General features: G+C 35.4%; 5 protein-coding genes and 1 long non-coding RNA gene across 12 annotated transcripts; 2 read left to right on the top strand and 4 right to left on the bottom strand.

The window, feature by feature from the left end:
* The first annotated feature begins 847 nt into the window (after positions 1 to 847).
* Positions 848 to 4,401, top strand: LOC103441817 (brassinosteroid-related acyltransferase 1). Its single transcript, XM_008380531.4, has 3 exons — positions 848 to 1,403; positions 2,388 to 2,894; positions 3,743 to 4,401. Exons 1-3 carry the CDS (start codon positions 918 to 920, stop codon positions 4,235 to 4,237), a joined length of 1,488 nt encoding a protein of 495 aa, XP_008378753.1. The 5' UTR covers positions 848 to 917; the 3' UTR covers positions 4,238 to 4,401.
* A 617-nt stretch (positions 4,402 to 5,018) lies between these two features.
* LOC103441827 (two-component response regulator ARR14-like) lies at positions 5,019 to 9,049 on the bottom strand. Of its 5 annotated transcripts, none has more exons than XM_008380548.4 (7): positions 8,500 to 9,049; positions 7,848 to 8,000; positions 7,313 to 7,711; positions 6,845 to 6,921; positions 6,077 to 6,763; positions 5,579 to 5,977; positions 5,019 to 5,267 (listed from the first exon to the last, which is right to left on the bottom strand). In XM_008380548.4, the coding sequence occupies exons 1-7, from the start codon at positions 8,627 to 8,629 to the stop codon at positions 5,256 to 5,258; spliced, it is 1,857 nt and encodes a 618-aa protein (XP_008378770.1). In that variant the 5' UTR covers positions 8,630 to 9,049; the 3' UTR covers positions 5,019 to 5,255. The 5 variants fall into 5 exon arrangements, with proteins under 5 accessions (XP_008378770.1, XP_070669926.1, XP_070669928.1 ...); XM_070813825.1 differs by having other exon boundaries at positions 5,579 to 5,644; positions 5,675 to 6,763; positions 8,500 to 8,956; XM_070813827.1 differs by lacking the exon at positions 8,500 to 9,049 and adding an exon at positions 8,093 to 8,249.
* Positions 9,050 to 12,257: 3,208 nt separating this feature from the next.
* LOC139192548 (uncharacterized) lies at positions 12,258 to 13,466 on the bottom strand. Its single transcript, XR_011576751.1, has 3 exons — positions 13,333 to 13,466; positions 12,611 to 12,684; positions 12,258 to 12,506 (listed from the first exon to the last, which is right to left on the bottom strand). It is a non-coding gene; the product is annotated as an uncharacterized lncRNA (long non-coding RNA).
* Positions 13,467 to 13,881: 415 nt separating this feature from the next.
* On the bottom strand, positions 13,882 to 15,784 carry LOC103441854 (class V chitinase CHIT5a-like). The gene is made up of 2 exons (XM_008380566.4): positions 14,232 to 15,784; positions 13,882 to 14,129 (listed from the first exon to the last, which is right to left on the bottom strand). The coding sequence occupies exons 1-2, from the start codon at positions 15,343 to 15,345 to the stop codon at positions 14,107 to 14,109; spliced, it is 1,137 nt and encodes a 378-aa protein (XP_008378788.3). The 5' UTR covers positions 15,346 to 15,784; the 3' UTR covers positions 13,882 to 14,106.
* Positions 15,785 to 18,762: 2,978 nt separating this feature from the next.
* On the bottom strand, positions 18,763 to 27,589 carry LOC103441859 (uncharacterized protein At2g39795, mitochondrial). 3 transcript variants are annotated; one of them, XM_008380585.4, is made up of 4 exons: positions 23,826 to 27,589; positions 23,037 to 23,365; positions 22,577 to 22,740; positions 18,763 to 19,005 (listed from the first exon to the last, which is right to left on the bottom strand). In XM_008380585.4, the coding sequence occupies exons 1-3, from the start codon at positions 24,069 to 24,071 to the stop codon at positions 22,581 to 22,583; spliced, it is 735 nt and encodes a 244-aa protein (XP_008378807.3). In that variant the 5' UTR covers positions 24,072 to 27,589; the 3' UTR covers positions 18,763 to 19,005; positions 22,577 to 22,580. The 3 variants fall into 3 exon arrangements, with proteins under 3 accessions (XP_008378807.3, XP_008378800.3, XP_028950150.2); XM_008380578.4 differs by lacking the exon at positions 18,763 to 19,005 and adding an exon at positions 22,310 to 22,494; XM_029094317.2 differs by lacking the exon at positions 18,763 to 19,005 and having other exon boundaries at positions 22,310 to 22,740.
* LOC103441880 (zinc finger protein 3-like) lies at positions 19,395 to 20,491 on the top strand. Its single transcript, NM_001328978.1, is given in 1 exon segment — positions 19,395 to 20,491. A coding segment is annotated over 1 exon segment (843 nt). The 5' UTR covers positions 19,395 to 19,470; the 3' UTR covers positions 20,314 to 20,491.
* Positions 27,590 to 27,697: the final 108 nt, after the last annotated feature.

Raw genomic sequence — 27,697 nt, 5'->3', positions numbered from 1 at the left:
ATTAAAATTTTTGACATTAATATAATAATGTATTTCTATGTAGGTTATTATATTGTTTTAAATTAAAAGTTGAAATTTGTAGTTATTTATATTAATGAGATTTTAAATAAAACTCATTATTTATGGGATTAAAAATATAAAAATATAAATTGTACTCTTTAATATATTGTATGTATGTATGTATATGTATATTTATATGTATGTATGTATATATAAACATGGGCACATTCATCAAAATTAATAGAAAAAATTATTGCACTAAAACATGTGTACATTCTTCGAAAAAAAAGAAAGATATTAGGCTTAATAACATTAGTAAATTTCTTCGATTAAACTTGACATGGATATATATTCTTAAATCAACGAAAAGGAATGTACTCATATAAGTTTAAAAAATGGATTAGAAAAAAAAATGAATGGATATTATAAAAAAAATGGGTACATTTTATATTTAAAAAAAGGTACATTTTACATATAACAAATTGGTATATTTAAGAATAAGTACATTTATGATTTAAAAAAATTGAAAATTTATATGAATGGGAACATTTAAGATTAAAAATTTGAAAATCTGTTTATAAAAAATTAGTGGGTACAAACTTTTCTAATTTTTTGTTTTCAAATGTTTTGAATTGAAAATTAATTAGGAGTTTAATAAAGTGTGAGTATTAAAACAGTAAATCAATTACTCAATTAGCCAAATCGAAAACACGGAGACTAAATTGGCCATATGACTATAACACAGGGACCATTTTGACATTTAAGCCATATCGTTTTTGAATAAAAAAAGTTATGAGTGCAACCTCTACATTTCGATGGATCTATATATTTACATCTCCTCGCCCCTTCTCTCTCTCTCACATTTGTTAATTAAGGCAGCCAAGCTTGAAAACCCTTGCTAGCTAGAAACATACTCCATGGGCACAGAACGTGACATTGATGGTTACTTAACCCTAGTTTCAATCACCAAAACCGTGTCTGTACTCCCAAAAGTTCTGCACCCACCAAAACTTCTCACCCTCTCAAACTTGGACAGGCAGAGTCCAATCCATATGTACTTGGTTTTCTTTTATAATTCTAACTCTGCTGCTCATCATAAAGACAACGATCTGTTACTTGATGGAGCTGATGATTCGGTTTTCGGAAGCTTGAAGTGTGGATTGGAAGAGACGTTATCGGTGTGGTACCCAGCTGCGGGGAGGTTGAGCTTGAACCCTAGTGATCATGGAAACAAATTCAACTTGTGGTGCAACAACAAAGGCGCTGTTCTCGTCGAGGCGGAGACACCGGTTAATGTCTCGGAGCTTGGGGACCTCTCTCAGTACAATGAATTTTTTGAGAAATTGGTTCACAAGCCTGTGTTTGATGGAGACTTCTCTGAGACGCCCTTGGTTGTTGGTCAGGTAATTATATGTACTGATCAAATTTTGTATTATTTCAATATATTGCCTAATTAAAAGATACATTTGTATACAATTTGTTCAAGGATATCAATTCCATATACCTTGTTATCTTTAATTCTGATATATATTGATTGTTTTCGGATAAATTTATGGGGTTTTTGAACATTAGTCGTCGGAAATTTTGAAATTTAAAAAAAAAATCTGATGTTAGATTACACATTAATTTTAATTCTTTGGAGTGTATGTTTATCAAAATTTATATTCTATTTTTGTTATTAAATGTCCCCACATCAAAATTTTGATTATTGATATGCACATTTTAGTTCTTCCAATTATAAATTATAAATAAATTTAAATCTGAAAACATTAAAACTACACATAAGAAAAATATGTAAATACATAAGTGTACGGAAATGACTGTATCGAAGTATATTAAATTGACTTGTTTGAACCAAAATGTATGTACCGAACTATATTATAATGAATTTGTATACCAAAATATATTTATTATGAGTTAGTGTACCAAAATATATTCTAATGAATTAGTGTAGATTTTAGAAAAATAAGAATCATAAAATTACAAAAAAAAAAAAAGACATGAAATATAAAGGATGGCTTTTAAATATAACTAAGGGACTAAACTCAATATTGAATTTTGTACAAGGCATTAATCTAAACTTCATCTATTTAAATATTAAAATCTTGTTTTCTATAAATTTATATATTAATCTTCATTAGGGTTTGTTGGAATGACATATATATAAATTTTTCATATGTAAAATTTTCGAAATAAAAAATTTGTACATGCTTGATTTAAAAATGAACCAATTTCTTTTGGATCTGTTACTAACACTTCAAATAAGTTATGTTTGCACTTCATAGATGATGATATTTTTTAAGTGCCAACAAAAACTCTTGTCCATAGAATTTGAACTCAAGACCGATTAAGTTGGTATAACATCTTGTAATGATTTGGCACCGTAGGTGACCAAGTTTGGTTGTGGAGGCTACTCAGTAGGTATTGGTATCAGCCACTCATTGTTCGACGGACCGGCGGCGTATGAATTTATGAGTGCATGGGCTTCCAATTCTACCAAAACTAAGAAACAACACAAAGTTTCGGAGATTCCTAATTTACCAGTGCACGACAGAGGGACACTACTGATGGACAAGTTTGATGAAGCTCAAAAGGGGATTAGTACAGACTTGTTGCCAAACCAAAACGAGGACGGATCTCCCGGAGTGACTAGGGCTGCAGCCGTTGGTCATTTATATCAATTGATCATACAAGCAGCAGCATCCAATGACCACATGAATTTCCTCAAAAATGGGTCTAATATTTTGGATCAAATTAATGATCGTAATTATGTTTATAAGACCTTTCATCTGAGAGGTACACTGATTGAGAGTTTGAAGAAAGAAGTTTGTGGTCATGAAACGAGTAGCTTTCCATGTTCATCCTTTGAAGTTGTGGCTGCTCACCTCTGGAAGGTAAATTTCTTAATTAATTGGCGCTCTTGGAGAAAACTAGGTCAAATCAAACAAAAAGAAAACACTAGTTTCCTTAAACTTTCATAAATAAGGCTTAATTTTTACCTTTCATAATTATAATGGTAATCATGTATAATTGTGTATGCAGTTCTCAAATCGGAGATGAATTTTCACAAAACTTTGGTATTGGTTAAACTTTTTTAATGAATTAATGGCTATAACAACATTTTTAGACTATTATTATTGAGAAAAGAGATTTTCTGAAAAGTGGAATTCTCTATGAACTCTCTGTCACCTCATCATTTAATGTCAATTTTGTGTCAATATTATAAAATACTATGTCAAAAACATAATGTGGCAGCGAGTCTCACTTTTGAGAGAGTGTCCTTATTAGTATTTCACATTATTATTTTATATGATGAACATCTTGATGTCTACGCGTATAACATATATGTAGACATGTTTTGTATAATTTACTTTGAAACAAACCATAAACAAAATTGTTCAAGTTTCTACGAAGATTGGAAGCTATTGAATTGACTAGGGTCCACTTGTATAGACCAAATTAGAACTTTTTTCTTTTAAAAGTAGTAGAATACGATAAATGCGGGTGAGACCAATTTATATATTATGTCGGTCTCTCTGCATTCAACTTCGATAACTTGTGTAAATTAGAATGGTTTTCTAGTAAATGATCAACAAAATACATTCGTCCTTTGAACTAGTTCATAGTCATATCATTTTCCAGTTATATTCATCCCAAATATTAAAAACGCACCAACGAATGAAGACAAGAGAGTCGGGTTCGTTTTCCAGTTGTGGTTGAATGATTGATGTCATGAATGCAGGCAAAGACCAAGGCTTTAGGAGTGAAGAAGGAAGCAATGGTGTGCCTACAATTTTCCGTCGACGCAAGGAACAAGGTGGACCCCGTACTTCCCCAAGGCTTCAGCGGCAATGCGTTCGTGCTGGCCTCCGTTGCCCTAACGGCGGCACAGGTGGAGGAAGCCACCCACAAAGCCATCGTCGAGAAGATAAGGGTGGCCAAGAACTCTGTCACCAACTCCTACGTGAAGGCATACATGGAGGCAGTTGGTGGGCCACAGACTACTCTGCCTCCCCTTGAGGAGCTCACTCTGGTATCTGACTGGACCAGAATGCCCTTCCACAAAATAGGGTTTTTGCATGAATCGGCCGCATATGCGTCTCCGTTGGTCTCTTCGATCTCGCAGGTCGCGTACTTTATGCAAAACCCTAGTGACTGTAAGGGCATTGACATGAGAGTCGGATTGCTTCCGCAATACGTCAGTGCCTTCTCTCGCTGTTTCATTGCTAACGACTAACAAGCAATGAAGACGCACAAATCCCCCAACTCTGTGGCTAAGCTCCGATAGCGAAGGAAGTGCTGTTGATATTAAATTAGGTCAAGAGTTCGAGTTCGATTGGTCCAATTGTTTGGTTGAAACTATTGTATTTGTTTTGCGTTTACTTTCTCTTTTTGTTGGTAGTTGGGTGTGAGCTTTAGTCTGAAGGTGGTCTGTGGAGAGATTAATTATTATATGATTATGATTTCCATATGAGGTGTTCATAGATAGTTGTTTATTACACGATTTTTGAAATGGTCGTTTGGTGAGGCACATTACAGTATTAACTTGGAAAATATAATTATGGTGAGATGTACTTTTCTTTGGTTACATTGAACAGGATTATTGTCATCGGGGACAAAGTCATACGAAAAAAAACATGCAAATAACATCATATTATAAAATTGAATTTTTTTTATAGCAATAAGCTTATTTCGTATAAGTTGCTCTTTGAACTATCAACTATATTCTTCAATAGAATTATGAATCAGTAATTATCTCCAAACTTTCTTCATATAAAATAAATAAAATGGTAAGAACTCACAATATTATAGTTGTTATTCTTTTTATGAAGTAGCATATCAGATCAGGCAGACGATGCTTGTTATTTTTAATGAGATTGATTCTTTGTGATCCCTCTACTCGGTTTTATATTTGTAATACAGCTCAAAGAAAACAAAGAAAATAAAACTGCTGCGTGAGGATTAGAAAGTATGCTAATTATGCAGAATTAATTAAACTAAAGGGAAGCCAAAGCATATGTAGTCAAAGAGACATGATTAACTACTCCTTAATACATTGTCGGGGCCTGGACGACAAGGCCTCTTCATCATACAGATTAAACAAAGCCCTTATGACTCAGCAACTAAATAGAGAGATTGGAGACTAATTCTTGCTACTCAAATACAAAACTTGAGATTAATTAGATAAGAAGACAAATACGAAGAACAGCGCCGCGACTTCAAAGAGTATTCTACACAGGGATTAGGATTTCGCCTTATCTCCTTTCCTGCATCACCAAGTTCATGTTATTGAGTTTTCAAACAAGTAAAAGGAAAATATCAGAATCGTAATGCAACAAATTCTGCAGTTCAATGTAGCGACTACGCAATGGTATCTAAGTTTTCGGTAATCAGTGAACTAGTATTTGTTCATACACTAGGATGTTAACTGCAATTAGATGAGCAAGAAGCGTTCCTAATAGCTGTACACATATGTGACAGGTAAACAAACAGCATGATTTCATTCAGTTATCAAGACATTGTATGGGTAAAGTTAGTGAATCTGACAGTAACTGAGGCCGGTAAAAAAGCTCCCTACCTGTTTCATCATTGAGCTCACTAACTCATCCAACGAACCAGCATTGTGGGGAACATAACCGCCCTGTGGCTTCCGTTGGTCCATAAGGTACCCCTGCTGCTTCAACTTCAATGGTGCATCCATAGTTGATATTTCAACATCAAGAAAATCTGGTTGTCCAATCGAATTGAAGTCGCTGTTTCTTTGGAAGGCTGAGCTTCTAGCGTCCAAATTCTGGTCAAAAGGAGCTACGTTATCATTGACAGGCATCAAATTGTTCATTGAGCTACACATGACATCTGGGCGGAACGGGGAATCCTGCTTCGGTTCATCCCACCCCATAAACAGGTCATTGTTAATTGTTGGCCCAGAATTATTGCTCATTGTAGATGCCGGGACCTGCATTCCTATTCTTGAATCCTGCGATTGACAGGGGATTGAATTTATACAAGAAACATCAATCTGAGAGCTCCCAATTTGTGAGGACATTACAGGCATATCGTGCCTCAGGTTACTTACAAGAAGAGTAGGTTGTTTAAAAGAGTCGCGTGCTGAGAAAGAATTTGACCGGAATGCAGATGACTGAGCAGCGGTCGGCCAGTTGTCATTCAACCGTCTGTGATCCAGAAACGAGGGCAACAGTTCTGGTTTTAAGGAGGGCATTGATACAGAAGACTGCAACATTACATGATTTCTTCCGACTTCAGAATCTTGAGTATGTCTTAACAATGTGTTGTCTGTAAGACCGAAAGGATCATTTGACCTATTCGTCACTTTTCCATCCGTAAAACCACTGGAATTGGGATAAATTGGTGCGTCATAGGTGGAACCCCTACTATGTTGCTGATCAAGTTCCAAGTGTGCCGGAAGCATATTTCCATTACGGTTTCCAGGAAACATGACTGGCTGATCATTAATGGAGTTGCTTGGATTCTGTGCATGACCCAATTGAAACATTCCGGATGAAGGAAGGCAATGCAGACCCACACCAGCAGGAGTGTTCAATCTACCAATCATCCCATTAGGCGGGAAGGATCTGTATCCGTTGTTATGAAACTGCGCAGGTCCAGTCAATGCATGGTAATTTCCAACTCCATTCATAGAAGCTGTTCGCAAATATGAAGAATCCGAAGTGCCTAAGGCTGCCACCATATTAGCTTGTTGGTTTGCCACACAGCTGATCCTTTTCAGGTAGAGCCTATACTTCTGCAAAGAAAAAATAAAAATAAGCTCTGTAGAATAGAAGATAAAGATTGTACGAAACTAAGGATACAACAGAATTTATACCTGGAGATGGCTTGCAACATTTTCCCTTGTAAGCTTTTCAACATTCATCAAATCTAGAATCTTTTTCGGTACAGCCTCTGCATACAAAACAAAATTTAAGCGAATCAATTAGTTTTAAAGGTCGCACTTGGTGCGATGGCAAGTGCCTTCGCCCATGAACGGTAGGTCTAGGGTTCGAGACTTGAGAGCAGCCTCTCCATAAATGGGGGTAAGGCTAGCCGACATTCACCTCTCCCAGACCCTGCGTAAAGCGGGAGCCTTGTGCACTGGGTACAACCTTTAATTAGTTTTAAAGGTTTCATGTGAGAAACAAGCGTTACAAACAAGCAAAAAATATGACAGATTCCGGATGCATGAGTCAACTATTCACTACTAGGAGTTTCAAAGCTAGGGTATAATTTCTGAATTCCACATATTACAAATATGTGGATAATTTCAAATAGCTTTGAACAGGGATAAAGAACATACTGTCAATGCCCAACTGATTAACAGCAGCCACAAATTTGCGATGCAGCTCCACAGACCAAACAACGCGAGGCTTTTTCTGGGTTGAAGGATCGTCATTTTCATATTCATCCTCATCATGATCCTCGTCCTCGCCGTCATTCTGATCCTTCCGTTTCTTATTGAGCTTTGCATTCTGATCTGAGTTTCCCGTCCCTACTGACCCAAGTCCTCCTTCGCCATTTCCAGCGTGCGACTTGTCTTGAATGCCAGAGTTCTGGTCCTTTGAATCAACCTTCTTTCTGATCACGTGCTGCCAGATGTTCTTCAGCTGCTCAATTCGAACCGGTTTTAGGAGGTAATCGCAAGCTCCGTGGGTGATTCCCTTCATCACAAGCTTGTGATCCCCATTTACAGACAACACTAAGAACATGTTTACATTCATAATTAGTAACGAAGCCTAACTTGAAAAACAAAATCTGCAGACTTGAGAAATTTCAAATTTTCAGAATCTAAAACGAATGAATATAAAAGATTTGAGGAGTGCAAGGGGCTTTACTTATAACAGGGAGATCCATCTCAAGCCCGACAAGCTCAAGTAGCTTGAATCCATCCATGTCTGGCATCTGCACATCACTGATAACCAGGTCAAACTTGTCCTTGTTTTCTCTCAACAACTTTAATGCAGTGATTGCGTGACTCCTCGTCGTAACTGCAAAATCCATCAAATGATATAAACACACCAATTTTCTACAGGAATAAAATCAAACCTTCAGATGCAAAAGTAGAGCAACCAAAGCATACCAATCTATCATAATCCAATCAAACATAACAAAAACTCTGACTCTATCTGTATACAATGAAACAGAGAATTCAAATTCAACCTAATTGATTTGAGAATCCATTGGCTCTACAATATCTAAGCGGTAATCTTATTTCTAACTTCAAGCAACAGTTTTTCTCCTAATTTTAGAAAAAGAATCAATCTTTTGGATACAAATTATTATTACAAAAAATTCACAGAATTATTGAGAAAACTATAAAATTGACTGACAAAATCTATTCAGCAGATATATCTAAGAACCCAATCAAAAATTACTAACACAAATCACAAAATCTAAATAAAAACACCATTTTATCCCCCCAAAAAATAGCTTGATAACAAAGCAAAAATATCAGAAAATTCATGACAGAAAACCCAATTGACAAACCATGATATTGACATCTACGGAGCAGAGCCTCTAAGAGCTTGAGACAAATGGGATCATCGTCTACGGCAAGCACACGCATCCCAATGGGAAACTGGTCTCTGGGTTCATCGAGTACCCGCTCAACGGTCATTTTTTCAACCAGAGAACTTCACAACTCCAAGCAACAAAAATGGAGGACAGAAAAAGTTTGAACCTTGAAGCTTTTTACTACCGGTTTTGACAAACCCAGCAAAACCCAGAATTTAAAAAATAGAAGGATGCAGAGAAAATGATTTGATGAGATGGGTAATTAAAGAAAGAGAGAGAAAGAGAGGGATTAAGGAGTGTGATTAGTGGTAAACATGGAATATTAATAATAAATGCCCCTCTTTTCTGTCTCTCTTGGTGTTTGTGTAATCCGAGAGAGAGAGAGAAACGGAATCTGAAGATATATGTATGGACTGAGAAATTAGAGTCCTCCCTCTCTGTTGGCCTTCCTGAAATGGACCCTGTTTTTCCTGGTTTTTGGGTTCAGTAGAATCTCAGTATTTGATATCAGAATTTAATTTTCATTTGAGTTTTTTACTTCTTTTGATATTTTATTGTGTTTTGACTTTTTGTGGAAGAAATTATAATTTTTGTCTACGAAAATGTAAAAATGAAATTACAATTTATCCAAAAATCATTTAAACACATATGGAAAAATAGAGAATCTTACCAAGTAGGGTTGGTTTTTTTATCTGCAACCGAAAGATTTTACTGCAGATTCTGAAACAATTTAATCGCTTCACATATGGGAAAAAATATTTTTAAATTTTATTCTTATAAGAAAATCTTTGTTTAAATTGTTTTCCTTTTTTACCTACCATTTTGTCAAAATTTCCTACTTGGTTATTTCAATATATGTCTTATTAGAGATTTCCTCCAAAAATTTACATGATATTTGAACATGCCAATGAGGATTAGTTTATTTGTTTAGGATCGTTCTCTTCACTATCAAGACCTAATTTCGAGTTCCTCAGCCAACAATCTCTCTTGGATTTGGTGCGCGATTTGTAAAAACAAAAAAATAGCTAAGATCTCAAGTTCTCAAAGAAAATGGTGATTTCTCCTGAAATGTGGTAGCTTCCCCTCCTCCTAACTTTTTAATACCAATAAAAAAGAAAGAGATATTTGAACATGATGTTTGACTAGATATTTCTTGACTATTAATGTATGTTTAGAATTATTTGACAAGAAGATACATAACGTATTTGTATTAACACGTTCTTAAAATATAACACCACATGAATTAATAAAATAATATGACTTCGCTGTAACAGCTACAACAAATGTTTGAAAATGCATATTGAGTAACTTTCCTAATAAGTCAAATTTCTCTACTGTTATATATTAGTTATTACATTTTCATCAAAACAAATTTGATTTATTTTCCTTCTCTTTCTTTCCCCAACGATTAATCGAACTTATATGGGTGAGTATCCTCATTACTTTATTTTTATTTAATACACGTCTATTATAAATAAATTTAAATTATGAAAGGATAATTCGAACTTGAGTACAAATAGAGATGTACACTACTCTAACCAACTTACCGGATTCAAAATTTGCAGTAGGCTTGAATACTTAAGAGTTAAGAAGGGGAATTGGGAACATATGAATTAAGAATCCGCCCTGGCTTCTTTTAGTTTGTACAGCAATTAACAGAACAGTTCTCGTCTTCCTCTTCTGGTGAAGTACAAAAAAAGAAGTATGACACAGTAGCAGCAGATCGATCACACCTAAGTGATAGAGACAAATTTAAAAAAAAAACTTGTGAAAGGTGGGGTGGAATTGGAGAAAGAGACACATGGAGCATGATGATTGTTAATGGAAGCTGAGCCAATCCTAATACATGCAAGAAAAAGTTGCCAAATCACCTTAAAGTTATATGGAATGCGCACTATATTTACACATCCAATTGTTTGTGTGTGTGTGTGTCATCTACTCATGCATTTTAGTGGAGAAAAACGTAGCATAATTTGTGTCTGGAAAGTCATATATCAGACAATGTGATGATTTACCGTTCATATATTAAACCAGCTGTATATCCACCTTTTATTAGTGCACACTCTCTAGATTACCATAGGTTAGTACACGTAGCTAAGGTTAATTAATAAATTAAACGATTATATTAGATTGCATTTGATGCATGGTAATATTATCATCTCACAATCAAACTGCATAATTGACAGAGACATATATATATATATATATATATATAATAGTTTTAACCTAAGAAAAAATTCAAAATTATTAGTGATGAATGAGAATGAGAGCGAGAGCAACCAATAATCATAATTTAACGAAGAATTTAGTAACGGTCATTGGCAGTCACCATATATTATTGAAATGGATTGCACTGTAAACAATGTATAAGATTTGCTTCCACTTGATTGTAGAAGTTGTGAAGTTACATGATTTTTATTTTTTTTTGTAAGCCATGATAATTAAGGATGATGTTAGAGAGAACAAATTTTTAAACCATAGTTTGTAAACAACATGATGTGGCGATTATTGATTGGACTTGGATTACTTCTTTTAATTATTAAAAAAGAAGCTCAATCATTAATCGTCACATCATGCGGGTTACAAAAAAATGGTTCAAAAACTTGATCCCCTAACATTTTCCTATTATTAAACTAGTGCAAGATTAATCTTAACATCAAACATTAAATTAAGGTACTTAATCCTTCCGCATCTTGGAGGATCATGCAAGCATTATCTGGCTCAAAACAAGACACCGAGGAGCTTATTTATAATAATATGATTATCAAAAGCACCATCATTGACTAAGCCAACAACATTAAACTAATGGGGCATGATATTAAGAAAAGCTTATCCCCCTCTCCCTTGTTCTCTACGAATTTAATATAATTTGCGTGGTTATGATAATGCATTATTTAGAAGATTCATGCTGGTGCAAAATCTTGAGATTCCTTGCTTTTTGAGTCACATGACTTTTCGTTTGGCATGATTGTATATTTTTTAGATGATATGCTAGCTAAGGTGGTAGGGTTTTAAGGGGAGAGGGGAGGAACATTGTGCAAGTTGGCCTAAAAATATAAGGCTTAGGAATGGTGAAGCTTTAGCTAATCTTGTCTCCGATAAGGTACATATGCTCACAGTTAAAAAAAACACGTTGAGTGACTTTCCTATAGTCTTCCTTTATCAGAAACTATTACCTCATCAAACTCTTGTTCTACATCACCAACACATATGACTGACTGGCTTTGCCGGCTATTATGTAGAGAGAGAGATGTTGCGTTATATAAAATTGTGTGAATAGCGATAGCCTGTCGTAAACTCCAACGTATTAAATTTGAATAATTATTCTATCATGCCTTATAGTTACGTGTAATTTGTAGTAATTTTATGTATTTGAGTTTTACTATACAACTTTATACATAATGACCGATTGTGATATGTATTTTAAAATTAATATAGAAAATTTGAGGAAAAAGTAATATTGATGATTGGCAACTAACGAAAGAACAACTATTCAATAAAGAAATATTTCTCAATAGTTGGCTTTCAGTGTTTCCTTTATAAAAACAAGGAAGATATGAAATGATTAGTTTGTAGTGCTACAACAATTCTCTAAATAAAACTCGTTTAAATAGGTTAGCCCAACTTTAATTTGGAGTTAGGCCCCATTGCTATACATCATCAAATGACCCAACAGTAAATGTGTCACACAAACACATGAAACGTATCAAACACATGCAGCAAAGAAAAGGTCTATCAAATATCTCTGTATTTAACGGGATGCTGAAAATTTATGAAGATACTGAACAAGTTCGATTTAAGCAGAAGCCTGCACTCACATTGCTGGCGCTTTGTTTCACGATAGCTACTGAAACAAAAGTCTAGATATTTAAATCATTAATTAGTTGTGACTGTTGTTGATTGTCTTTGGGAAAGGAGGAGGGCCGAGGAGCAACTCGCAAAGAAGGAGATGAACTCGCAAACCTTAAATCTTGAGAATTCTGAAGAAAAAAGTAATAAGAATAATTAGTAAGCTTAATTAATTAATTACTTGAACTGAAAAATATGTTTAAAATCTAAAGATTATTGGGTTTTTGTACATTACCCGGAGATGTCTTGCCGTATCTTGTCTTGTAAAATTTGGAGATCGCAAATTAGAAGGTGAACTGAAGGCTACACCTGCCGACATATTAGGGTGTTGGGGTTCTTTAGATTTTTCAAGGTATAAACAATATTTCTGAGAAGATAAATAGCAATAATTAATGGAAACTGTTATTAGTACTCTCAAAATTTCATTATACACTCCTATCAAGTGTATTTTTATTTCTAATTATAAAAAGTTTAGAGTGCAAAACAAGATTTTTAGAATGCCAATAACAATTTTCTAATTAATTAGTAAGATTATTCTAACACAGAATAAGAGATTATGGTATTGATTACTAAATAATTAAGGAAACGAAAAACTGGCATATTCATTGATTTGTAAGCTTATTGATCCATTCTTCATCAAATGTCAAATTGAATTCCTAGTAGTAAGATTCAATCCTATTGTCCAGTTTTTGCTACGGATCCTTACCTGGAGATGGCTTTTCAATTCTTCTCCATCAAGATTCGGATTAGCGTTCTTTATCAAAATCTAGAATCTTATCTGGTATGTATCGAAATAAATTTAATCAAGTACGGAACTAGTAGGAATTTAGCATTGATTTACTAGTGAGTGCATTAAGAACTGAAAATATTCAGTTTGGAGTGCGTATGCATGGAAAATCGCTAAAACCCTAATTCTGTTGTAGAACAAAATATCTGTTAAGAGATTGAAGAACATACTGTCATGGCGCCAAACTTATTAACAGCAGCAACAAACTCTCGATGCAGTTGCAACGACCAAAGGTCCTTCTGATTCTGGACTGGATTTCTAGTGCCTACTACAGACCCTAGTCCAGCAGTTCCTTCAGCACCACTTCCAACATGATCAGACATGCTTTGTTGTTGGAGAGATTTAATTTTTGTGTTCGGATGTTCGTATCTGGCACCAGTCTTAAGGGGGTGAAACCCGGGGGAGTGGGTGGTACCAAATTACGAAAGAGGAGAGGGTAGGGTGAGGTTGCTTCGTGTGTGTGGTCGGACGACCAGGTGGTCCGCCGTGCCGGACTCATATCGATTTTCAACTATTTTAATGTATATTTCATTGCTATTTATGTTTTTATGACGTTAGGCATTTTAATTTTGAATTTTTCAGTTGTTTTGTTGGTTTATGTCTCTATCAACACTTTGATTGTTGGCTTGCGGCTGAATTCTCAATCATCTATGTCCGCCAAATGGGTATTGTATATCTCCACACATGTGCTCATTGGTTTACCTCTTGAGTCTTGGCCATGAAATTGCAAACGATATATTTATATTAAAAAGATAATATGTCTACCTTATAATAAATAAATTACAATGCAAGCATACAAATAAATGTATTTAGTTATTTATGAAATTGACACTTCATCAACAATATATTCTCATCACATAATGAAAGAGATACTAATAGAAAAACATATCCACGGTTCACGAAGCCTCGGAATTTGGCGCATTATATTCGCTTGAAATCAATCCTCAGTATTTCCAAGCATTAGAAGCTGCCAAACAAGAAACACAACATTAAACTCAAACCTACATAAAACTTGAAATAAAATTAAAATAGTAATGAATTCAAATTGAGATTGGGTTTGGACACTAACCTTGTTTAGATAGGTCCCATCCATTGTCCTGGCCCAGAGCCCAAAAGAAGTATCCGCCCAAGCCCAAAGACTTAGCGAACCGAACCTTCACGTTCGCGGACCGGACACCATCATACCCGACCCAAGTGCTACCGGATAAAGAATAATAAGACGCTGATTCGACATCAAACACGACGGTCGCATTTGTTCTGCTGTTAAAATCAACTATTTGGCGGTAAACCAAAATCCCATCCCCCGGCCCAACACCCGAAGCCGGTGCCCCGATTCCGTTCACTTTCGGGTCCTTGAGCGTCCAAGTCTTCCCGTACAAAGGCAGACCCATGACGAGCTTTTTGGGCGGGACACCGGCTTCGATCCACGACCCGATTCCATAATGGGTACTAATATTACTCTTGGAATCATACAACGCAGCATTCATCCCGGTGAAATCATCCCACGACCCATGATAATCAAAGCACATTGGGCTGGCCCAATCCAAATATTTAGTTATTGCCGCGGCCGGATAAGATCTTGGACCGCCATAAACGGTAAATTTCCAAGCATAATATACTGCGGCGGTCAAAAGCAGACGGGGTTTACCGGTAACTCTAGCCTCATTATCCAGGGCCTTTCTCCATTGCTCGAACAACAAGCCAAGATTTGACATTTCCACAGCATCTTCTGGAAACTCCCAGTCCAAGTCAAGGCCTTGGAACCCATATTTCCGGGCCACCTGAATTGTGGAGCGGATGAAAGCTTCTCGGGTTGCCTGGGTGGAAGCCATGAGTGCAAACGTGGTTGAATTGCTACCGCCGCCTCCTATAGACAGGAGGGTTGTGACGGCCGGCTTTTTGGTCCGTAGCGCTCGGATGAATTCGGGTATTCTGGCTTGGTCGAATTCGGTGACGTTGAGTTTGTAAGTGGTGGGTTCGGGTACGAGGAAAGCATAGTAGATGTGGGTGAAGTATTGGGTGTCTATAGAGGATGGCGAGAACGAGTTAAATGATGGGAAATAGGCTGCTCTGATACCTTTTGCAGATGGATAAAAAAGATCCGAATTCGAACCCGAGCTCGAAGAAAGCATTGTGTGGAAGACAACAAGGATGAAAAAAGGCATCAACTTTGGGGTGGCCATTGCGCTATGTTTCTGAGCTACAAGATTCGGAATGGCCGGCAGAATTGGAGTTATTAGGCTTTTTTATAGAGGGAGGAAGTCTGAAGTGCGAAAGGCTATGGAAGTAACCACGTTGCCGACATTTGGCTTTGTGTTTGCAAGTTTGTGGCTGAAGTTTCCTGCTGGATATATGTCAAACTAAAGTAGCGGCTAGCGTTTGAACTCTGAAGCAGGAGGAAAATATCAAACATGTACAGCCAAATTCACAGATCGTGGCAAGAAATGGATTGTATCTATTTGGAAAGGAATTATAAATTAAACAGAAAAAAAAACTGGGTCAGTTTAAATAGAAGTTTCTGCAGAGTTTTTCATTCAACTCCATTCAGATGAGAAAGTCTTGTATACGGGCTGCTATAAGCCTTCTCACGCCACCGTTTATGAGAGAGTTACGGTAAACTGAAACGTCTCTTTTAACGGCTGAAACACATGGGAGAATTAAAAATAAATAGAAAAGTTTGACTTGGCTTTGAGTCCACTTCAGAATATTCTATGAAAGCAGATATTTTTTATTGTGACCGTAACACGAGTGACACATCACGTGTGTTTATATAAGTAGTGGAAAATTTTATTCTTTAAGTTATTAATTTTTTAACACGCATATCTCATCCTTTGTATAATGACAAGTGGTATACCATTCCCTATTCTCGTCACATTGAAAAATATCTTCTTTAAAGTGTCATGTTCTATCTTCTTAGTTATGGGGTAGCCACTAATTTTTGTCATCATTTAAAAGCATACACTCGTGATCGCACGTGCACCGATAGAATTGTTGAAGTGCTCGTAAGACCACATGAAATTGATCGAGTCAATTTGCATATCGTACAATTATTCATCGTTCTAGATACATTTAGTGGTGATCGGTGAAGAAAGCAACCCACTAAGACTTTGGAAGCACCCAATTACTTTTTAGTGCATTTAATCTATGCTGTTTATTTTTGGGTTCAATGGATTTTGGTCCCATCACTAAGTTGAATGCTTCAGCTCCAAAGTTGGTAAACCTCGCACAGATAGAGATAGGTGGACCATTTCCCACTCAAAATGTCAAATGTTCATAAAAAAACAAAACAATTTGTGGGTGTGAAAGTCAAAACCAGAAAAGCAATCCTATGTCAAAACCAGAAAAAGCAATTCTTTGACTGTTAGTGGTTGCTACTTGGCACTCGTATTCTGCAGTATAGGCCTAATGGGTATGAGTTTTGGGCCGACCCGAAAGAGTTAATGGTCTGTACCTTAGGATTTTAGTTTGGGAACAAGTTAGGGCCATGTCTAGTGACTCGATTTATGCACTAACATATTCTATGGTATTTCTCGAGCCCGTTTGGGCTTGAGAGGTTTCATTTTAACCCATGATTTTGATTGTTTCAAAGTAGGGTTGCCAATTTCAAACGTGACACTTTGCACGATTTGAACTTAGTATGAATATACGGCTTGTTTGGAAGTGATTTTAAAATGACTTAAATCATTTTTTGAGAAGATATTTTTGAGTTCCAAAAGCACTTGAAATGTTTTTTCGTAATTCACTTGCATATTTACTAAAGATTGGTTCCGAAAATATTTTTACTACCAAAAGCGCTTTTAGGCATTTAAAAAACAATTTGGAGCGAGCTTATAGAATCAAAGGTCCACATGATTAATATGATTAAAACTTGACTAACAATGTTCATTTAGCATTATATTTATGAATTGATAACATTTTCTTTGTGGATCTACTCGTGGGTTGACTTTTGCCGGATCTAAGTTAAGTTGAAAGTAATACTAGAATGAGTAACTTTTTAAGAAGTTTTCGTGTTGCATCCACTGCTCTTGAATATCATGAACCATACAGTTGTCTTTCATTTTCCTCTTGTTTCTTTAATTCGTAGTACTATTTTGAGATGGTGACTGTAAGTGAAGAAAAATTTACATCTAACGAGTTGATATGTCAATTGTATCTATAACACTAATCATGTCATTTATGTGATAAAGAGAAAGTCACATCACCACGATATATGCAAGTTTTTCTCCGATCATGTTGTCCCCTTTTGAAATAGAGTTCAAATGTTTGAAAACATTTTAGGTGGAGGAGATGAGTCCTTTCTTCTTTTGGAGTAGTTCGTTTGTCGAACTAGTTTGGAAGCTGGACAGACAGGGAGATCTCAAAAGGAGATTTGGTCCCATATTTGATTTGACTATGAATGTTTAACATGTAATCATATAGGTTGTTTGTTTCCCTTAAGCCAATGAGAAGGTTAAATGCTAAACTCCACTCAAGTCAGTGTGAGTCACTCAATTTTATTAATACTAAACTTTTATGTGTGGGATTGGGTGAAAGAAGACCTAAAAATGACTTTATGCCCGTGCAATAATTCTATTAAAATATATAAATAAATAAATCCAAAGATTAAAAAGTATATATGCAAAGTTATAATTTGAGTGATTTCGTAATATTACGTGATAGATTATACTTAGAAGTTACTTGAAAGATCATACAAGTTATAATTTGAATGATTTCGTAACATCACATTGTAATTTGAGTGTTCTAAGTATACTAAGAAGTTGCTCGAAAGATTATATTTATCTTAGGGGTTAACTTTGCAAATCTAATGGTGTTTAGATATTAATAATTCAGCATGAAACGGCACTATCATAGCACATTAGCATGAGGAGCTCCACCTCAGCTTCCCCACTATTTTATTTGTCGGCCATTCAGCCATTGACAAATCATCTTTTATTTTTTATTTCTTTCGGAAAGAGATTATAAATTAAGAATATTAGCTAGCTTATGTGCCAGTGAACCAAATTAATTAGCTTTAACCTGCCAGATTAATTTATGCTTAAGTGGATTCATTGCGTGCTAATAATCTATTACTGTAGTAACATGGACTCTAGAGTTTAAGGATAAGGAGGTTTTAACTTTTTTAGAATTTTTTAAAATTAGGGTTTAGGCAGTTGACAACAGCTAAGCTTAAAAGGATTAAAATTAAACAAGAAACATATGCACTTATTCCCAATGATAGTTAATTGTTCAATTGATGGGACTATTAGGTTATGAAAACGACAATTATAAACCAGTAATTCTCGCATGTGCCCCCTTTAATTTGTTAATAATTTACTTCACCTAACATATCTTATGAAACCAGAGAAAAACTTGTTTAGAGTTTACGAATCACCACGTCATAATGCATATATTGGTAGACCATTTTTCACATAAATATTGAGTTTATGTGTGTGTTGTTCTCGTTCGATTTCAAGTGATCTCATTCAATGTGAAAACTGTTTTAATTAAACGTCTCTAATGAATATACACTTGTACGTAGATAAGTTTCTCTTGTCCACTGCATTTCAAAAAGAAGATGATAGGGAAGTAATCTCATTGATCCCAACTCCATCGATCCCAACTCAAAGTAAATCATTTCATTCTCAAATAGGGAAAATAAGTCAATGAAATTACAAGTAAATGTCAATAATGTTCTGTCCACAACACACATGAGAATTAGATGAATACGGAACATCCAACGAAAGTGAGGTCCCCCGCAGAATGTGGTAATAAGGGGCACACTCCCATAGTCCCATGTACTGAGATGTAGTTCATGCCCTAGCTAGGGTGACATTGCTGGGAACATCAATCGCTTCAATTCGGTCCTTTTTTTTGAAAAATCAAAATACATAAGAGACTTATAACTCAAGTAATTAAGAGCGTTTATCATACACTCATGCATGCATTTGTTTATGCATTGTCATGAGTAAAACATAATTCTCGATCCGATTTCATGATAAACAACAAATCAAAGAAGAACGATCATTTCATGACAAAATTAAAAGTTCCATGGATCCAATCAAAGCGTGCGACAAATTACCATGACATTTAAGTAAACCTAACAATATAAAGTTATATAAACTTTAAAGATCTTAATATTTTTTAAAAGAAAGCTACTAACAACAGTGGATTCTTCCAGTATCCATATATACCAAGAAAAACATTTACTTTCCCCCCTATCAACAAACACACTTTTAATCCTTTCGGGTTTTGCGTACAACTTTCTATCAGCTCAAATTTTCATAATCCCACTTGAAAAAAATCAGAAAAAATCCTCCAAGATTTCTGTAATGGAACCGGCTAGAAATTCTGAAACAAATATCTTCTCAGTTGCAGAAGTTCCTCCATGTCCAAACACCCCACTTCAAGACCCAAAAGAAACCAAACAGAAACTAAGAGTTGAAGAAGATGAGGAGGCGATGAAAGATCAAGAAAAACAGAAGAAACCCCGCATCCGAATTGATCTAGAGGCTTCGGATAGTGATTCAAATCGCGGGTTCAGCTTTGATAATCCGGAACTCAATCTACTCGAATCCCTCGAAACGGGGTCGTCAGAAGGCACCACCACCACCACGACCACCGCCCTTGTTTCTGATGCAGCAGAGCCTAGGGTTTTCCCATGCAACTACTGTCAAAGAAAATTCTACAGCTCACAGGCGCTCGGAGGGCACCAGAATGCCCACAAACGAGAGAGAACCCTAGCAAAGAGAGGGCAGAGGATGTTGGGGTCCCACATAACGGCCTCAGCTGCAGGTTTGGGGTACCCTTATTACTCTAGTTTGGCTTCTCTGCCTCTCCATGGTGGTGCTTTTAGGGCACTGGACATTCAGGCTCACTCCATGATCCACAAGCCTAGTTCCATGATGCCTTCGTCTGCGATTCGGTTCGGAAGTTCTTATGGACATCGGAGTTTTAGGTCAAGACCAATTTTTGATCAGCAACCAACGGTCGGAAAGCTCGGAGTTGCAGCAGCTAGAGGTGGTGGTGGAGCTGGGAGGTTTGACGTGGCAAAGAGCAACATGGTTTCACAAGGCAACGAAGAAATTGGAAAATGTTGGTTGGGAAACGACAGTCGTTTCAAGAGTAGCAGTGATCAGGAGGAAATGAAGCTTGACTTGTCGCTCAAGCTCTAACTAGTTAGTAACTAGACGGCAGAATTCTTCATCATTCCTTTGTATCATATATGATCCTCTGTTTTTTTTTTTTTTTTTTTTTATTAATTTTGTTCTGTCAGTAGATGTGGTTTAGAATTCTTGTTTCACATATGGTTTGTGTAAATTTGATTTTTGAGAATAGCAAGAGCATTTGATAGTTGGCTTTTTTTTGTCGCTTAATTTTCTTTTCATTTACTGAACCTAAAAGGTAAAAAAAAGTTAAAAGTGCGAGACGAAAGGAGAGTGCAAAAGTCATTTTCGTTCTTTTTCATCAGCTAAAGGAATTTCTTCTTGGGGTAACATGTATTCAGAAGTTAGAAGCTGCACTTCAAAGAAAATGGTGAGATCTGATTTTCAAACAATCACAAAGTGAGCTCCTCTGTTTTAGTCCAACAAGATTTCAACAAAAAGTTATGCTTGCAAGAGAAAGAACATGTGAGTTTAGTAAGCCTTGTTCCAAATAATTTAGGATTATTGTGTCTACTTCGATCCAAACAAAACAATCAATCAAATACAATGGGACATATTGATTAGATAATCTTGTAACATGTAGTATACAATTTCTCCACTTCTCTTTTCACATGACGTGATTAATCAAACAAGGAAGTGAATGTATACAACACGTTATACGTAGGTTATTTATGTAAATATTGAAAATGGCTTAAAATTTAAAACAATACAAACCATCATAAACCGATAATCTTGTTAATAACTTTTCACACAACATAATTATGAGCATTTGATAACCATTTCGAAAATAGTATAAAATAAAATAGAAGGCTATTTTTGTGTGTTACGGAAAAAAAAAAATTAAATCTATTTTTGCAAATTTTCAAATTTTGTCTTAAGTTCGGTTTTCAACCCTAAACTAGAACTTAAAAAACGAAATCGAAATCTAAAATCTGAAATGATTCTTAAACAAACCCTTAAACAATTCTCCACTCGCAAAAGAGATTAAGATTAAGATGGAACACATGTAAAGTTGACAACTTGACATTACAAGAAACCCAAAAAATAGAGTTCCTACTCATGAATATTAGATTGATGATGTTTTTTTTGTTTGTCCTTGTACGAAAATATAAAATGATTTTACTTTTTCTTTTAATTTTATATTCATTAAACTAATACTACTATCTTTGTCTTCTTTTGAAGAGCATGTAATAAGTCACTTTCCTTAAGTGATCTGAAAAATCTAGAAAAGATTTAGTTATAAAATTATATGATTAATTTACGTGTCACATTTTACTTTACTTACTAATTAAGTTCCTATCACAAACTCAAAAATAAATTATTAAAAAAAAAAATTTGAGGTTGCCGTAAGTAACTAAACCTGCCGCCCCAATTAAAAATACTTTAGAACAGTTGCTCTATGGCTCATATTCATACATCTTCACATGTGCATGCGCATTTCTCAATCTATTTGATTATTCACGAAGAGCAAATCGAACCAAAAAAATGATTTAGAAACGCCTTCGGACAATCATGTTTTACACAAGGAGTGATAGATAACTATTTGGAAAACAATTATAAAAACCTAAACTCTTTTATACTTCTCACACATTCTAATCGTCAAATTAAATGGACTGAAGAAAATCAAATAACAGAAATTAACAAGAAGTGTGAAAGATAAAAATGTAACATTATCCCATGAAAAAGGGTTCGTCGCAAATAAGCTCATCCAAACTCCATTTCGTAGTCAAAACCCCATAAAGTGCACCATTTTAAAGAGGAAAACTTTAGACTCGAACATTATTGCATTTAGACTATTACTACACTATAGGAACAGTTTGATTGTTCAAGTGTGTCGGGTTCTTCACCAAACTCAACGAAATGGTGGCGTTTCAAAACCCTAATCCTTACTCAATTATTTCATCTTCCAAACCAATGAAGGACACATAGCCGATAGCCTCCGGGCGTGTGGAAATCCAGAAAACAAACACATGGATACTCCATGCCTGCCCCTACCAATCACAGATGCATCTCAAATGCCAATTTCCCATCACTTAGCTAGCAGTAAAATTCCATACAATCAAAAGCACCATAGCACAGACACAGAGTTGCTGACCTAAGTAAATATCACAGCATTCAGGAGCTACATACTTATTTATCCTTTAGTGGGTGCTTTCATACAAGTATACACCTGAGTACCTTGGGCAGAACCTGCTACTTATCAATGGTAGATTTCTTTTAAGTAAGAACAAAAGAATGACCGAAAATCTAATTTGAGTTATCAGATATTTACCGCTCTATTTTTCCACAAACGACTTGACTTTTCCCAGCCATTTGATCAGTTCTATTCTATCCTTGTTCATCATGTATTGATGCAAGAAAACAGAAAGCTCATCATTCACTCCCCTTGCTTCTAAATACTCACTGAACCTCTGTTGAATCCTTCCATTCAAACTCCTGCCCATAAAAACAAGCAAACAGAGTCACCATCAATCCCAATCCCAAGGGCTAAGACTGCAAACCAAAAATAATAGCCGAAGCATAAATTGACATGCTGATATCATAACGGCCGATGAGATAAAAAAATAAAAAATAAAATCTTAAGTAGGGTTCATATTCAAGTTCCATAGATATTATAGGCATGTAATAGACACCAACGTTCTGCTGCTTACTATACTTGATCGCAAAAATGGAAAAAATGGCTTTACAATCCAAAAAAAAAAAAATACAATGAGGGAGACATGAAATTGTACCTGAAATCAGGTCCCATATAAGGTTTAGCCGGCATTCGATCACGCTCAAGAACATAAACTTTCTGAACCTCCAAGCGATCCGGCCAGGCCGAGCACAGAAACTCCAAATCCTTGGAATCATCCCCCTTTGTAATATCAACAAGCATACTAAGGTGAAGACGCACATCTTCTCCTGAGCTGTCATCTCCAGTTTTGGGAGCAGTTTCATACCCATCAAACATAGTGACTTCAATTTTAATATCTTCAGTGTCTCCAAATCTCCTTCTCATTGTAATCCACTGCTCACCCGGTCGATCTTGGACGGTAAACGATTCGAATTTCATGGCAGGCTGTTGTGATTATAATTATTGTTAAAATTCCCATCACAAGATATGAATGTGGACTAGAAATTCAAAATCAACACTTTTAATTATACTAGAAATACGCTGAAAATGGTATTAAAAACCCTAGCACTTCCTAAAGAAGCACTTCCTGAAGAGCACTTAGAAGTGCACACTGAACTCTGAAGTAGCAATTGGAAGTCCATCATAAAGAAACATCAGAAAAGTGCTTCTATACAAATTACATGAACCAGAAGCACTTCTGCAAACGCAGTCAGAATCGCTTTTGGTTAAAGCGCTATCTAACAGGCCTTACATGTCAAAAAATCTCAATACTGCAATGGAAATTCAGAAATAAGCAAAACCCACTTAGTCAAGTATATAAAGATGGTTTCTTTCAGAGTTTCGATTCATGCAATTTTCTCGGAAACCAAACAGAAGCTAAGAATAACAGAGAAGGATGACCAACCTGCTGAGGAGGAGCATACTCGGACTGGTACTCCACTTCGTTTCTGATGATTCTGAGGATGTTAGCTTCCATGGGCGACTGGGAAAGTGCTTCCGAAGCGTAGTGTCTGCTGTGGAAGAGAGAGGCTGAGATTGCCTTCCGCAGCGGAGGATTTGGGTGGCGCTGAACGGCATTGACTAGGGTTTTGGATGCGCAACAAGAAAAAAATGGGAGCGCGGTTCGAGCGGTTCGAATGAGTCGAGCCATTGAGGGTTCGGAATCGGAATTTTGAATTTAGGGTTTAAGGATTTTGGGGGTTTAGGTTAACAGTGGAACAGAACTGGGAAGAAGAAGAAGATGGATTTCTGAATTGGGCTTTTTCTTTGAAATTTCTGAATTGGGCTTTGAACGTTGTACAGAAATGTTTAATGGGCCTAAAAATAGGCCCAGTTTAATTAGGACGAAGAAGTTGTGTCCCCAGATAAATTCATGATTCGGCCTGTACACCGCAAAGATTAAATTTTGGGGCCTTCAAATATTCACTACTTCAAAAGTAAAATTCAGGTTTTCGATATAGGCTAGCGGATTTGAACTTCGATGAAAAGAAAAATGGAAATATTAGTCCGGTCAACTATCCTAACTCACATGTGTAAGATTACGTTTATTTAAAATAAGCAATGAAGGCCGTGAGTTGAATTTGCAACCTATTTCAATGGTGTGGAGGAGAAATATCACCAAACAAATAGCTCGTAGATAGTTTGGAATACTTCAAAGTTCCGAAATTTTTTAGAGAATTAGATGCATGCAATTAGAGTATACCATACATTAATATATAGTACTTCTTATTTCCATCTATACTTCTCACCACGATAAAGTTGTAAAGGCAAACGGATACATCCCTTGCTTACACGTCAAAGTCTCAACTCATATTCATAGAATATTTTGGCTTGGAATTTCACAAGTGAATAACAACTTACACTATACGGATACACCTTCATCATAATATATATTTCATGCTAATGATATAAGAATAGTGTACGTTTGTCTTCGCATCAGATTTGCTATGGAAGTCTTTCACCCGTAAGTGGTCCCGAAAGGCCGACATGTCTCATGGATGGGTGTAATAATTGATGTGAGGCCATCCCTCGAATTATAAGACATGAAAATGCAGAAACAGTACTCCCACGCTCCAACATGCATGATGAAAAAACTGGGTTACTTGATGATGGATGGTGTTGGTAGGGTTTCAAAATTCCAATCAAATATTATAGATATTTATATTATGAGGAAAGATTTAGTTGTCGCATGGCAGATCATCAGCTTTTCTGGACACATGGGTTCATGCAGTTCAGATAAGCATGCATCCTAACGCACGCGTATGGTCGTTTCTAACTGGTTTGGATTAGACTGCATTTCAAAATACAAAGCTTAATGACAAAGTTTTTTACTTAACATCAAGTGTTTTTTAGTTTGCTCATCCACACATGGTTCCAAACTCGACTTTTCCTTTCTTCAATTTCAATTGTATGATGAAAGGATTATCATTGTCCTTGCACAATGATCACACGCATAAATCGAGAAATAGTTCAAAAAAATTTGTGGGTTCGACTCCTATTATGGTTGATTTAGAATTTTACTTGTTTAACTTTAATGGTTGGTCTAATGGAAAGTAAGTTAAGGTTTGGAATATCAACTTGAATTCGAATTTCCACGGATATATTCTTTAAGTTCATTGGCTCTGTTTTGGCATATCGTTTATGAAAAATGATATTGTGAAATTATTAATTGGATTCTAATATTTTTTTAGCACACCCTAGTGTGGGTTTAATCCCCACTGCTTTTCCTCCCCCCCATAAAATAAAAAACCTAACAACTAAAAATATTTTAACCTATTAATGCTATTTTTTGTAAAAAAAAAGTTAAAATGATATGGAATTATGGATTCTAATACTAAAATAATATCATCAAATTAAGAATGTGGGTGCGTAGTCTCATTAGCAATTTGATGCATCAATCACAACTTATTTTGATACGTTGGAATCATATTACAAGTCAGCGTGAGAACGTATGCACTTAATTACAAGAAAATTACAAGGAGCTTTACAACATAAAATAAAATAATATTACATTTTATTAAAGATGATGATATTGTATGGTTATGTCGTTCTCTAAGTTGTTCATATCCTAATAAAGGATTTGAATAAATCCAAACACAACTTATGAAAAGAAAAGAAATAAATCATTTACAAGTGTCGAATTGGTAGCTCCGGTTTCTGCAAGTTGGTATATTTATATCCGAATTTTGTAGAACACCAAAAAATTAAGAAGTTATTAAAAGATTAATTTATGAGTTTTTAAATGATTAAAAATATATATAAAAATAAAAGATTAATTTATGAGTTTTTAAATTGATTAAAAATTAGATATAAAAATAAGGGTGAAATCAAGACTGTCTCCATTGTACGTGACAGTGGCTCGTGACATTGGACGCATAAGCCCATCATGCTTGCTACTAACGGTGGAACCCAAGTTACCTCATCGATTCTTTCCTCCTCCTCACGTTACTCTTTAAGTCTTAACCCCATAAATTATTTATCAAAGTAAGAATAAAAAGGAAAATTAATTGAAAACTTTGAGTTTTAACGATAATAAAAAATAAAGAATAAAGTAAATAGTATCATGATTGACTTTTTAATGTAAAAATGTGGTTTTTCGTTAAAATGAACAGTACCAGAAATTTTTCGTTAAAATTTCCTTTCTAAAACTATAAACAGAATTCACAACTCCCTCATTTGTCCATTTAAAAAGCATCTACCAAATGAGAACTTTTATTATCACTGAAAAAATATCATCTTGCATTTCTTATAAGTGTAATTTTTTTTTCTAAATATAAAAAATTTAAAATACAAAATGAGAACTTTAAAGTACAATTTCCTATCAAAGTAATAAATAGTAAATTTTAATAGGAAAACTGCTGATCCTTTTGGGATTGTTTCTCGATGATTCAAAGCATTTTTTTTTTTTATAATTAAAAGCGCTTATGAATGCGTTTTGGCAGAAAAATTTTAAAAGTAGTTATGAGCTATAGGAGGACTTTATGTTTAATCATCCAAAAGCACTATGACCATCAAACCCATTACATCTTGGCATCAAAGGAATATATGAGCACAGGATTATTGTTTCCGATTGGTCCTAAATTCTAAATTGAAAAATGATAGAGAGGTCATATTTTTTTTAGCTGCGAAGAGATACCACATTTAAGCTATCTTTTTAAAAGAGGTGGGATTTATTTTTATTGTGGAACCTAGCAAGAATGAGTTATAGAATGGGTTCAACGCTACTGTAACGTCGCGTTCTAATAAAAAAATAACACATGTTAAAAAAATTTAGCACATAACATAACATTATAAGATTGACATGCCACAACCAATGACACATATCCATAGTTGGTCTCCTCCCTAGCATCACCTAACACACCCCGACCGGAATCGAGACATGTTGGCCGTCACCCGAAGGTGACGTAACCAAAAGGAAAGTGATGCATAAAATTATTGATAAATTTAAACCAAATCTAACACTTATTTAAACTAAAGTAGAGAGTGCGCATTAGTGGAAATAACCCATAAAACACAAGTGCTCAGAGCATAGATGACATAAAAGTGTGCAATTGAAACTAGTTAAAGTACTTAATACATAACTAGGAAAAGCCCACTACACTTATTTATGGATATGTCATAACCGTCAGATATTCCTCGTACACCACAGAGTAATCAACTAACTAGGACCTGGAGGGGCGAAAAACAGAAGGGTGAGTGGGCAAAAACAAGGGTTTATAAAACATATTTAGTTTCTGAACATACTAACCCATTGCTGTAAAACATGTATAGTTTCCA

The sequence above is a fragment of the Malus domestica genome, chromosome 15 (assembly GCF_042453785.1).
Source record: "Malus domestica chromosome 15, GDT2T_hap1".
Classification (NCBI taxonomy): Eukaryota; Viridiplantae; Streptophyta; class Magnoliopsida; order Rosales; family Rosaceae; genus Malus; species Malus domestica.
The sequence above is the reverse complement of the archived record's forward strand: the minus strand, read 5'-3'. Positions and strand labels throughout refer to the sequence as shown.

Bases quoted from the DNA above. Each gene is read 5' to 3' on its own strand.
- LOC103441817 (XM_008380531.4), top strand. From the start codon at position 918: ATGGGCACAGAACGTGACATTGATGGTTACTTAACCCTAGTTTCAATC. The intron at 1,404-2,387 runs GTAATTATATGT...TTGGCACCGTAG, and splicing joins CGCCCTTGGTTGTTGGTCAG to GTGACCAAGTTTGGTTGTGG. The intron at 2,895-3,742 runs GTAAATTTCTTA...TCATGAATGCAG, and splicing joins TGGCTGCTCACCTCTGGAAG to GCAAAGACCAAGGCTTTAGG.
- LOC103441827 (XM_008380541.4), bottom strand. From the start codon at position 8,629: ATGACCGTTGAGCGGGTACTCGATGAACCCAGAGACCAGTTTCCCATT. The intron at 8,001-8,499 runs GTTTGTCAATTG...TGGATTTTGCAG, and splicing joins CCGTAGATGTCAATATCATG to TTACGACGAGGAGTCACGCA. The intron at 7,712-7,847 runs GTAAAGCCCCTT...ACATGTTCTTAG, and splicing joins GATGGATCTCCCTGTTATAA to TGTTGTCTGTAAATGGGGAT.
- LOC103441854 (XM_008380566.4), bottom strand. From the start codon at position 15,345: ATGGCCACCCCAAAGTTGATGCCTTTTTTCATCCTTGTTGTCTTCCAC. The intron at 14,130-14,231 runs GTTAGTGTCCAA...CTTGTTTGGCAG, and splicing joins ATGGGACCTATCTAAACAAG to CTTCTAATGCTTGGAAATAC.
- LOC103441859 (XM_008380585.4), bottom strand. From the start codon at position 24,071: ATGGCTCGACTCATTCGAACCGCTCGAACCGCGCTCCCATTTTTTTCT. The intron at 23,366-23,825 runs GTTGGTCATCCT...TAATCACAACAG, and splicing joins AGTATGCTCCTCCTCAGCAG to CCTGCCATGAAATTCGAATC. The intron at 22,741-23,036 runs GTACAATTTCAT...TTTTATGGGCAG, and splicing joins TATATGGGACCTGATTTCAG to GAGTTTGAATGGAAGGATTC.